A 12,149-nucleotide genomic window follows, 5' to 3' on the forward strand; every position below is an offset into this window, starting at 1 on the left:
TGCAGTCCAACACGAACGACACCGGCACCAGAACTTTATGCAAATCGATTCTTGCCGCCCGGCCGCAGGAACAAATTCCCGGGCCGTCCCGGGTGAATCCGGACAGGTGGCAGCCCCACCTTGCAAGACTGTGTGGTGGATGCGATTGCCATGCAAACCTTGGAACCTTGCCCTTGCATTATATGCACAGCACCGCATATTGTATTTGCAGTGTTTGAATGTTTGTATGTGCAACGAGTTTAAACAAAATGGCTTCCAAATAAGTGTTGGTGATCTTGCATACAGATCGTCACAATAACTGCTAATGCTAATAATGAATTCTGTATTTGCAAGAAAACAATATTGGTTACGTTTATACGGCGCTTGCCGAAATGCATCAGCATCTCAAGCGCCTTCCGTCTCATCTGAACCACTCGAAGGGCACCCCCAGTGGCAGCTTCCCCCGTGCAGCGCAAGGCGACCACTCGGCACTGGGCCTGCCAGTAGCGGGCGGTTATTGCGATGTGTAAACTCATTTGAGTAATTTGTCCAGTTTACTTATGGAATGGCAACTCGGAGCGTTAACTCATAGGAACAGCTAGAAGCAATTGTCGGCTCAGTTAACGTTGTACCGGCTCCGTAATGCACCGGGCATTGTGACGTCGGCGCAACTCCCGCCGTGCGAGGTTCCGTTTGAATGTCACGCCAGACAGAAGATTCACGCGGACCCAAGTAGCCGTCCTGTGTGATGGGAACTCATCACCGCGGGTGTGGGTAATCGTCGTGGTTTGCGAGTGCACCCTCCCCTACAGCTGTAGGCGCACCAGGAACTTCTAGAGCTCTCTCTCGCTCTCTCTCCAGCGGAGACCCTTCTGGCAGCAGTGGCGCGAGCGAGGGGCTGCGGAGGGAGTTGTCTGGCGCCTGCCGCGTGCCGCAGGAACGACCACTCGGGTCGCGCTTCCCGTTACATCCAAAATCGGTGTCAAGTTGCCGATTTCATTCACGCCATGCTTTGGATGAAGGCGCATCGGTCGCCAGGACCCTCCTTGCAAGAGTCATTTGAATGACACGTCACTATTTCGTATGCCTTGCCATATTTCTTTTAGCGCCGATGAACTCGCTTACGCAAACTGACCCTTCAGGCACAGGGTGAGCTGTGGTTTGGCATTGCGAACTGATCCTTGAGGCACAGGGTGAACTGTGGTTTGGCATTGCGAACTCACCCTTGAGGCACAGGATGAGCTGTGTTTTGGCATTGCGAACTGATCCTTGAGGCACAGGGTGAGCTGTGGTTTGGCATTGCGAACTGACCCTTGAGGCACAGGGTGAGCTGTGTTTTGGCATTGCGAACTGACCCTTGAGGCACAGGGTGAGCTGTGTTTTGGCATTGCGAACTGACCCTTGAGGCACAGGGTGAACTGTGTTTTGGCATTGCGAACTGACCCTTGAGGCACAAGGTGAGCTGTGGTTTGGCATTGCGAACTGACCCTTGAGGCACAGGGTGAGCTGTTTTGGCATTGCGAACTGACCCTTGAGGCACAGGGTGAGCTGTGTTTTGCATTGCGAACTGATACTTGAGGCACAGGGTGAGCTGTGTTTTGGCATTGCGAACTGACCCTTGAGGCACAGGGTGAGCTGTGTTTTGGCATTGTGATTCCAGTGAAGAGAGCGAGACCAAAAGAACCCGCCGGGAGTGGCGTCTCGCACACCGCAGTCCTTCGCTCTGCCACCCCATACCAAACACGCCCTCGAGAGCCGTTTTGATGGAATGATTCGAAGCGCAGCACTCTTGCTGCATTCTAAACGCTTTTGTACAGCTGTTGGTGACTGGGTCCAGACTCTCTGATCCGCTGGTTGTCACTGCCTTGACCACGACAAGCCCAAGGCGTTCGGTCACGCCGTCTCAGTCAAGCCGACACTCTGAGACTAGCGTCGCGCTGTCCGGCACAGCCAACTCTAAGGATTGGTGCTATTAGGTCACCTGTAGTTATCCCTGTTTAATAATGTAACTACAGAGTGCTGGGAAGTAACGCAGGTCAATATTACTCCCCCCATAGGTGAGAGTTTGTTGTTTGAACGATGAAAAGTTCACGGCACTCGAAGTGGACGTCAGGCCCTGCCACGCTCGCTTGTCCCCCAGCACCTTTGATTTCATCATCACCATCATCATCACCATCGCCACGTTGTCATCATCATCATGAGCCGGGCATGGTGGTGCACGCCCGTAATCGGTGCTCTTGGAGTGGAATGTGCAGAGATCATCGCGCGTGGGGCTGCCAACTTGCTGGGCAATCACGTGGCGTAACACCCAGGAGGTTGCTGACATACCTGTGGGAACATTGGATCTATTATATACAGTATTTGCAATGTGTGGATGTGTTGTTGTTGTTGTTGACAACGTACACATTATTAGCTTGTATAATAAATATACGGTATTACGTAGTTACTATTTATTGCAGTACAGTTGTGTAAACGTTGGCAAATGAAATACATGAGTCATTGCCTTTGGGAATATGAAATTTAAAATGTAGAGGTGATTTCACATTGCAAAATCAAACTGGGTTTGTTTTTTTGTACGTGTCATGAAAGCACGAAGTTTCAAGTTCTGCTTGCGACTGATGTCGTCCTTCCCCCGGACCTCCGATTAGCACGGTTGGCCACGTGGGGCGCAAAAGAAGTTCAACGTAGACACGTGTGTGCCCGGTCAGCGTTTGACTACGTCCACTGTAGCGCTCTCTATAGCGGAGGCCCCCTACCGCTAGCGGTGGAGTGAGCAAGGCATTGCAGGGCTGCACCTCTACCCTATTCCAACTCTAGCAACAACATCACCGAGCTGCTGCCACCGGTTTCAAAAACGTGCGAGGGAAGGAACGAGCCACGGGGCTTGCCACGCGTGCCGCAGCAGCACGCCCTGCCCCGCAGGCAGGCACGGCAGCGGGAGAAGCGACATCAACAGAAGCGACATCAACAGCGAGAGAAGCGACAGAAATATCGGCAGGAAAGTAGCAGCAGGTGCAATAGCGGCAACAAAGGTAGCAGCAGCAGCAGGAAAGTAGCAGCAACAGCAACAAGGAGAGCAGTAGTAGGAACAGCAGCAAGGTAGAAGCAGGTGCAGCAAGGTAGAAGCAGGTGCAGCAGCAGCAGGAGGAGGCCACAGGCTGCGCGCGCTGCGTGGAACGCAGAGCCAGGCCGGGCGTGGCTCTGCGTGGCGAGGCGGCCCCCTGTCAACCCCCACTGCGCGCACGAGCCGAGTCAGCCCGCAGCCCTCCCCGCCCCGTGACACAGTCAGCCGGACCCGCCCCGTGGGCTCAGCGAGGCAGGCTGCTGCTGGTGAGTGAGGTGAGCAGCAAGCAGGAGGCTGCTGCTGCTGCTGGTGGAACACAGTGCCACGTGCTGGCAAGGACCGAGTTGCTGGGCTAGACGAAGATTTACAGGGTGGTGACTTTTGTTTTGTTCCAACCTGCGGGGTTTTTGAGGGTTCCCCCCCCCCCCGCATTTGACTTTTTGGCGGAACGTTGTGAAGTTGTCCCGCACGGGTTTCCACGCGCCTGGGTGCAAGTTTCCAGCGAGCCCCGTCGAAGCCGCTCGTCGGGCGGCCGCGCTCTGGTCCAGCCGGCACGCCGGGTGGCGGCCGGACTCCAGGTCGAGTGAGGATCGGGGAACTCTCCGCCTGGATTGAGATCCACCCGGATTGGACCGAGGAGAAGTATCGCCACCTGGCTGGATTTACCTGCGCGCTCTCATGGCCGAGAGCGACGTCTTCATCCTCAAGTCCCCGACTTTTTCCGGGCGGAACTCCCCCGCCAACTACCCCGGAGCCCCCCAGTTCACCTACTCGCAACTCGAGGAACGCTTCAAGCAACTCCAAGGTACCGTGCAGGCCCCTCCTCTCGCCTACGGCAGTACTCCAGTGCTATCTGTATCACGACCACGGTATTGTATACTGTAGGTATTGTATACTGTAGGTATTGTATACTGTAGGTAAAGGTGCAGCTCTGAAATGCCCTACTCACGCCACCGCTGGCGGAATATCCCGAACGAGAGGAAGGTGACGGAAGAGAGGCCACCCCCTACCGTAGAAGGCAAATTTGGTCCGCTCTGGCTTACTGGCCAGGCATTTTTGGAAGAGGTGGGACTACTCACACTTTCCCCCACACATTCACACTGCTGGGTCACATGCGGGCAGGGGGGGGGTAAGAAACGTGCGCAATGTTGTAATTGCCGCGCCGAGAGGCCCCGTAATCACAAGTTAAGTTTGCTTAACATCCCACGGACAGTCTATGATGATTACACAGTCTACACACTAGCAGCATACTGCTCAGTCAGCGCGCGTAGGGGCGGGGTGGAGCGGTGGCACAGTGGTTAGCACGCACTGCCCTCGACACTACCGTGGTGTGAACCCGCACACGCGAGTTAGACTCCGGGCTACATCAGTGGGGCAGGGATGTGTGAACCACCGGCCTCGGACACCATTCTCCAACATTCGACCAACCCGCACTGACCAGCGTGGTGAAGTATGGTGAAACAAGCCCCCCCCCCCCCCCATGAGACTAACACAGCATGGTAGATAGGGGAGGTCTTCATCCATCACTGGGCCATACATTTTTGTTTTATTTGTACACGGAGTGGCGAAAACTATCCATGATTACCCTTTCAGAAAGCAATCGCAAACGCCCTAAATGTGCGCACGCGTACAGCCGGTGAGAGCCACGCAGTACGTGGGCAGCCAGCCACGCAGTACGTGTACAGCCGGTGAGAGCCACGCAGTACGTGTGCAGCCAGTGAGAGCCACGCAGCACGTGGGCAGCCAGCCACGCAGCACGTGGCCAGCCAGTGAGAGACACGCAGCACGTGTACAGCCAGCCACGCAGCACGTGGGCAGCCAGCCACGCAGCACGTGGGCAGCCAGCCACGCAGCACGTGGGCAGCCAGTGAGAGCCACGCAGCACGTGGGCAGCCAGCCACGCAGCACGTGGCCAGCCAGTGAGAGCCACGCAGCACGTGTACAGCCAGCCACGCAGCACGTGGGCAGCCAGCCACGCAGCACGTGGGCAGCCAGCCACGCAGCACGTGGGCAGCTAGCCACGCAGCACATGGGCAGCCAGCCACGCAGCACGTGGGCAGCCAGCCACGCAGCACGTGGGCAGCCAGCCACGCAGCACGTGGGCAGCCAGTGAGAGCCACGCAGCACGTGGGCAGCTAGCCACGCAGCACGTGGGCAGCCAGTGAGAGCCACGCAGCACGTGGCCAGCCAGCCATGCAGCACGTGGGCAGCCAGCCACGCAGCACGTGGGCAGCCAGTGAGAGCCACGCAGCACGTGGGCCACAGAGCCTCGACACCGGTGGACTCGTGACACGCGCGTTCACTTGACCCGTGACCATTCGTACCGCGCACACTGCACGCAACATGGACCCCGCCAGGGCAGCGCGTCGCTTTATTTTCTCTAAGAACCCAGGCCACGCCCTGCTGATGAGACTCGGGGCAGACGAAACCGTGCCCGTTCAGGATTTGCTTGCTTTGTTACACATTCTTCTGCAACATCGCGTGTGTCAGCAATGCAGCTGTTGGGACCTTGAGTGTCACTTTATTTTGATGCGATGAAGACGGGCCTTTGTCTCTTCACAAATACAGCGGAGTATACGTACTCGTGAGAAGCGAAAGTGATGAAGTTGGAGCGGTGGCGCAGTGGTTAGCGCACTGGCACTTCAAACCTTGGGTCACCCGAGTTATAACCCCACCTACCTTCATTAACCCGCACTAACCAGCGTGGTGAAGTATGGTCAAACAACCCCCGTCATAGCGCGAGGAAGCCATACGCCTTAATCTACAAGTGGATTGCGGAAGAAAGGATGTTTGTTGTTGTACGGTGTGTTAAATACTTGCAGAGTAAAGTGTTCGTGTGGACCGCGTGTGTGCGAGGCTGGTGATGAAGGTATCTCTGGCTGCTAGTGTGCGGCACGTGTACAACATTACTCCCGCCGTAGCTTTACCATTGACATCGGCCACGTGTTCGATTAATTTCTAATGACGTGGTCATGAGGAACACGACACACTGTGGGTGCTGTGCGTTTACAATCCCCGACTGCAAAATGCAGGGCCGTCCATTGGGGGTGCGGACCCCCCCCCCCCATCCTCAAAACTAAATCGGAAGTATTGCATCTGATATCGTGACGGCGAAGCGTGATGCCCCCCCCCCCCCAAGCATGGGACCCCGGGCGGTCGCCCCGATTCGCCGTACTCTCGGGACGGCTTCTGACACAATGTAGGTGTCATGCTTTAAGTGCAGGGTGATCCTGTGACAGATCTAATATGCCACTAAAATAATAATATCAATTACAGAGAGAGCTAATTTTTATCTCAAAGCCTCTGCACAACTCCCATCACTCTCACGACAATAAATATATTCACACTCGTCTCTGTGAGATATGGAGCCATCGATTATGTAAATCAATCGCTTGCCTCCGAGAGGAAAGCGATCGGGCCATTTCTCGGCAGTGGTTCTGAATAAGCGATCTGCTGGATGACTGTAGCGGGTTGTGTACCTTTGGTGAATCATTTCAGGTGGGAACGAGTGTACACTACATAGTCCAGTGCCACGTGGGTACCTCTGTGTTGTGTCCTGTAACATGCTGCCCACCTGGGGTGGTGCCGCTGTGTGAGGAATCTCCTCGTCCTCTGCTGCCCCTAGTGGCTGGGAATTCCTTCCCACGGCCATCCGTGCTGTTGACTACATTTGTCTTTGATCACATCCAGGCTCAACACATTTTCCCGTCCGCTTGTGAATGGCTTCGTGAGATAAATATACCCCGTTGTTTCTGGACAGCGTCTTGAGACGGAGTTACAGACACAACAATAAATGCCAATTGTATCGGTGCATGGACTTCATGTGGAGTGGAGGAGGCAGCTCTGTGATGATGGATTAGAAATTGCAACGATCCGTGAGTCTATCCGCAGGTGTTCGTGTATAGCGCTCGCCATGTGCAGGGTCCACGTTTCATTTGTTGACCGTGTTACTTAGGAATTGTGCAATTGAAATACTTCTCGTGTCCTGGCACCACATTAATATATTTACACAGTATTGGACACGTGATGATGTGGCCAGCAGTTGATAGATCATGGCTCACGATGATGATGATGTGGCTAGCAGTGGATGGTTGATGACGTTGCTGTGGCGAGTTCCTGCACGGTGTGCGGCTTCCGCGGGAGCCGGCGGACCGAGAGACATTCCGCGGTCCGTGGCTCGCCAGTGGCGCGTCTCTGTGTCGCCAGATTGGCCCCGCTGCCCACGCACGGTGGCTCTCGAGGTGCCCGCGTCGCGACGCTCCCGGCTGTTGTCCCGAGCCGTGTTCCGCCACAATTCCGGTCGTGTTGCCGGTCCCGTTGCGGCCGGAAAGTTTTCCCTGATTTTTGTAACGCTGAAAAGGCAAGAGGTAGTGGGGGGAAATCGCATAATAGAATTACCTGTTTAAGTTAAATCACTATACGTGGCAAACACAATATCGAGGTCACGTACATAAGGTCAAGTAGGTGACCTTGGCAGGAGACGTTGCCTCGAAGGGATGGAGGCCGGTGGTCGAGATTCACGATGGAATGGCAGCCGAAGGAGGGCCACGTCCACTGTGCAGAGTGGACAGTGACATCGGCTCATGTACGGGACCTGGATTGGTTGTTGTATCGCAGGATCTACGAGCGACGGTGATGGCTTGGAGAAAATCCTTAAGTTTCAAACAACACACACGTGTAAAAAGCAGAAAACTTCTGTGTGTATGCAAAACCATCAGCAGTTCCTGAAGAAGCGCATTGTGCATACATTTGGAAAGCCTCTATCGAATACCACGGCATATGGTTTATGGAAGGAAACACTGATCCGCATCCTCAAGTGCGAGCCTGTAAGAGTACACCTTGGAGGTGACTTGTCGAGTGGGAAAATCCTGCTAGGCCTGGCAGACTGCAGTGCTAGGGAAGCGTGGCGGTGGTGGTGATGGTGTTGGTGGTGGTGGTGTTGGTGGTGGTGGCATCGCTGGAATTGTCCACGGTGACCCCTTTAACATCAGTGCCACCCAGGGGGGTGCCTCTGATTGCGAAGCAAATGGGTGGCACTGCTCTTAGATCACATTTTCAAACGCAAAAACGAAAAGCCATGTAATACATCCGTTATGAAAATGTCATTCTGACATTATTTCCCCATACAACTTTACCGGTAATAGATCAAAACGCAAAAGTGCTAAATGTTTAATATGATCATTTCCTGATCTCTTGTCTGCAAAGCGAGTTTGCTTTATCAAGGTCACGTGCCGATAAGTAATTGGCCTGATAGGCTCCCAGAACACAGACCCAAACATTGCGCCTCCTGGCTGGGACATTCTGCCTCATAGACACCGGCAGAGCCATCTTCCGCATCATGAGAACATCACCAGGCCAATGCGGGCATCGCCTTGGTGCCTAGAACATCACAGACAAGCAACAGTTGTGCGGTTGTGGCCACGCAACCCAAACTCTGAAACAGAGTCAACCACTGTAGTCTGTGCTCTTTCAGCGGAGGAGGAGGAATGGCAAAACTACACAAATTCTCTCCTGAAGCCCACTTGCGGCGAGCAAACCTCGACGTTGGCATTTAGCTCTTGGACAGATTGCCAAGCGCATATTGGAACAGAATCGGCCGGATCGGCAGTTGACCCCCCACCCCCTCGTCGCCATCGACTCTGTTACATGCGTGTTGAGCCTCTTTGGTACCGTACGTAGCCAACCGTGCTAGTCGGAGGTGTGGGGGCAAGGACAACGAGTTGTTTTAAAGCGCTTGTAAACGAGGATCGCAAATGCCTCGCTCTGGCCGTGCGTCGGCGGAGAGCTGCGTGGAGTCGGCGTGCCCTCCCGCCCGCCCGCCCTCCCGCGCCGCCGCTGCTGCGCTGTGCTCTTCTCATTGTCCGCGGCGGCGGCGCTGCTGCTGCTGCCGTGGGGCGTGAGCACGAACGCGCTTCCCACAACAGCTGATTGTGCACGTTTTCTGCAGGGATGGAGTTTGTGTTTTGCGAGCGGTTGGAAATTGGAATGTGGAACAACAGCGAGCAATACCACGGATCATCATTTTGAGTTGAAATCGCCATTTGTTCATTCGTGGTCACTGAAACGGGAGAAGTGCCCAGCACTGATTCTCTTTATGGGTGCTAGCCTGCATCAGATGGCTAACAGTAGCACGCTGCATTATTTTTGTATCATTTTTTTTTCTAAAATAAAATAACTAATTACGACTGTAAACCGTACAACAACACGAGTTGATTCAGCGGTGTCATTCAGAGGGATGGAAGTACCTCCGGTAGGCAAAGTGCTGCACTGATTCGCTGCTGCTGCACATTTTGCGAGTGGTTGCGGGGCACGTACGGCTAAGAAGCAATTGGGTCGGACTCGTCTAAGGCCATGGCAAACACTCTCCTTTGTTCGTTTGTGAAGACGACGGCTGGGCCGAGATGCCAGCGACTTCTCGATGAGGAGCGAGCCTCGGGTTTGAGCCCAGGGAGCTCTCATTGCCGCTAGGCTGAGTTCTCTGCGACGCGAACAGAGACCCACGCCCTCAAATCAAAGTGCTTCATTTGAATGTTTACAGGGTGATCTATACATAGATATCCCACTGAAATCACAAGGAGATAGTATACCGAAAACAATATTTAGTTTGAAAGCCTCTACATGCAGTATCTCCCACCAAACTCGCCGATTACATCAGCCAACATTCTCCTCTCTAAGATATCGAGCCATCGTTAAGGGCACATCATTTATTCAACTGTTGAGAATCAAGTAAGAGAGAGGGTCATTAGAAATCATTGGGACATCTGTAAATGGATCACCATCTGTATGTTTTTTTTATTGTCCACTGAATTTCATGAGAAACGCGACGTCGTTTTTGTTGTGGGGTAATTCGAGTCTGCAGCATGAATACAAATTGAGGTTTCATGAAACCCGACACCTGGTGTTTCCAACGGCAACCCGCATCCTTACCATCAACAGCCCCGACTTCGCCTTCTCGCCGCATGAAAACAACCGCCCAGCGAGCGTGCCACGTGTGTGCTGGCTCGCGAGCGTGCCACGTGTGTGCCGGCTCGCGAGCGTGCCACGTGTGTGCCGGCTCGCGAGCGTGCCACGTGTGTGCTGGCTCGCGAGCGTGCCACGTGTGTGCTGGCTCGCGAGCGTGCCACGTGTGTGCTGGCTCGCGAGAAAGCAGCGCGTGCGGATGTGTCCCAAGCGTCCCCGCGAGCCGCGCTGCATCAGGACGCGGGGCGATTGCGCGTCGGCGGAGAGGAGAGAGGGCGGAGATTGTGGGGGCTCGGCGTGGACGTGGGGCTCGTTGGGAGTGGAGGGGGTGACTCTCCTGGATGGGGGTAGGGGGGGGAATGGGGAGCCTGGCCCCGCGTGATGTTACATGAGCATTTGCTGAACTTAAAGACCACTTAATGTAGGTTAGCTTAAACCGATGTCATCATCATCAGGCATGATATCTCTACTGCTGGATGAAGGCTCCTCCAAGCTGTCGCCATCTATCAAGGTCCCGCGGTGAAACGGTCCACCTTGCCCTTACGGGTGAACCGATCTAATGGCTCCGTGTCTGTGATGGGCGCCCTCTTGTGCGTGTTCCCTACTTTAGCTGTCACTCCGTAGTTAGTCTCGACCACCGGCCATCTCCCCTTCCAATGACGTGTCCTGCTCAAGCCCTCTCACCATTCCTAGCGATCGATACGATGTCTCTCACTGGCAAACGTTCTGCGACCCGTGCGTTCCTCTTTCTGTAGTTCCAAGCACGTACCTGCTCCACGCTTGTACGCGTAGTTTCCAGCTTGAGGTCCATCTGCTTTGTCATTTGTTCCACGTTTCTGACGCACGTTGTCCACCGCGTGATCTTCAACTTGAACACCGCGGTGTAATGATTCCGTTACTTTTGTGAATGCCTCCGAATGGGGCATGAAGTGTCTCGCTTTCTACAGCCCGAGTGACGCTGTTCTCAGCGCTGTCGGCAGCTCTGAGTCGGTGGCGGAAATTAAATACTCGGACGACTTATCTTGGAGGCCAGCCTCCCCAGGGAACAACCACGTTCGACTTGCCACAAAGCGGTGCTTGCTTTATTCGTGCTAGAGTGGCAACGGGTTGATTCAGGCCCCCGACTGGGATTTAAACAACGCGTGGTCTGATTTTAAAAAAAGAATCTCCGTCTCTCACTCAAGGAGAAACATATATCGGCAGGGCTCTGCTCTGTGCATCCACGTATATATATAAAATACATTTGTAGTCTAATGGTCTATGAACTTTCTGGACCAATATATTCCTGCGGCATTTGTTTGAGGAATAAAACCGGACCGGTTTCAACAGAAGCGGAGCTTGGCTCACCCGTGTGACGGTCAGCAGAATGCGGTCGCAGATAAGATCAGTCGCCCTCATATTGTCTAAAGCAGCAGTTCTCAACGGGCAGGGTCAATAGTTATTGGCCTTGTACAATTCTGCATTCATGTCGAATTCATGAATTATTATTCCAGCACTTGCTGAAATACCGATGGTGGAGACGGGATGGTTCACCATTGCACCGATCGGCCCACACACTCCCCATTTCGTGTGCGTTACAGACAACCCCCAATACGAATCTCACCCTAACACAACCCTAACCACCCTAACCTAACCCTAACCTAACCCTACTCTCACAGTACCCATGCACAGTTTGCTTTGGGACTTGTCGATCATTGATGTTTTCTGGCCCTCTCTGATTGCCACATTTATACCACCTGGTCGTGGTATTCTCATTCTACGTGACTTTACCGAAAGAACCAAGAAGATGAATCCTTGCAGTCACAAAAGCTTTAAATCGAAATTCAGATTGGAGTTCTTTTTGACTGGTGGAGGGGGGTGAGGGTTAATAAATTTTCCCGATTGCTTCAACTGAAAATAAACCCCAGGGTTAATTCGAGACCTTTGCAAATGTGACGCCCTCTGCCCGCATTTACTTGAATAAGTAGAGATCTGGTGCAGTTTATTGTCGTGGGTTGCCATTTATTAGCGTACGTGTCCTTTGCGTATTAACGAGAAAAGGTCGACGTGACGGCAGAGCGTTGATACATCGGCCTTGTGCAAACGCCTCTCATGTGTAATTGTCGACAACAAGTGTGCTCCCCGCGATAGCGGTCGTGGCGACGCG

The 12,149-nt window shown here is 53.9% G+C and overlaps 1 protein-coding gene across 3 annotated transcripts in view; it reads left to right on the top strand.

Moving 5' to 3' along the window:
- LOC116947907 (spectrin beta chain, non-erythrocytic 1-like) overlaps positions 1–12,149 on the top strand; it is an 85,308-nt gene that overhangs the window by 23,156 nt on the left and 50,003 nt on the right. Inside the window, exon 1 of one of the 3 annotated variants that reach the window (XM_032964203.2) lies at positions 3,282–3,848. The exons of the other annotated variants lie outside the window; for them this stretch is intronic. Coding sequence (XP_032820094.1) covers positions 3,722–3,848 — 127 coding nt within the window. The 5' untranslated portion in view covers positions 3,282–3,721. Of the gene's footprint in view, positions 1–3,281; positions 3,849–12,149 lie in introns of those variants that run through there. 3 annotated transcript variants of the gene reach the window in all.

Source organism: Petromyzon marinus, chromosome 31 (genome assembly GCF_048934315.1).
Source record: "Petromyzon marinus isolate PM22_M1 ecotype Great Lakes invasive population chromosome 31, UKy_Petmar_22M1.pri1.0, whole genome shotgun sequence".
In the NCBI taxonomy this organism is placed as follows: Eukaryota; Metazoa; Chordata; class Hyperoartia; order Petromyzontiformes; family Petromyzontidae; genus Petromyzon; species Petromyzon marinus.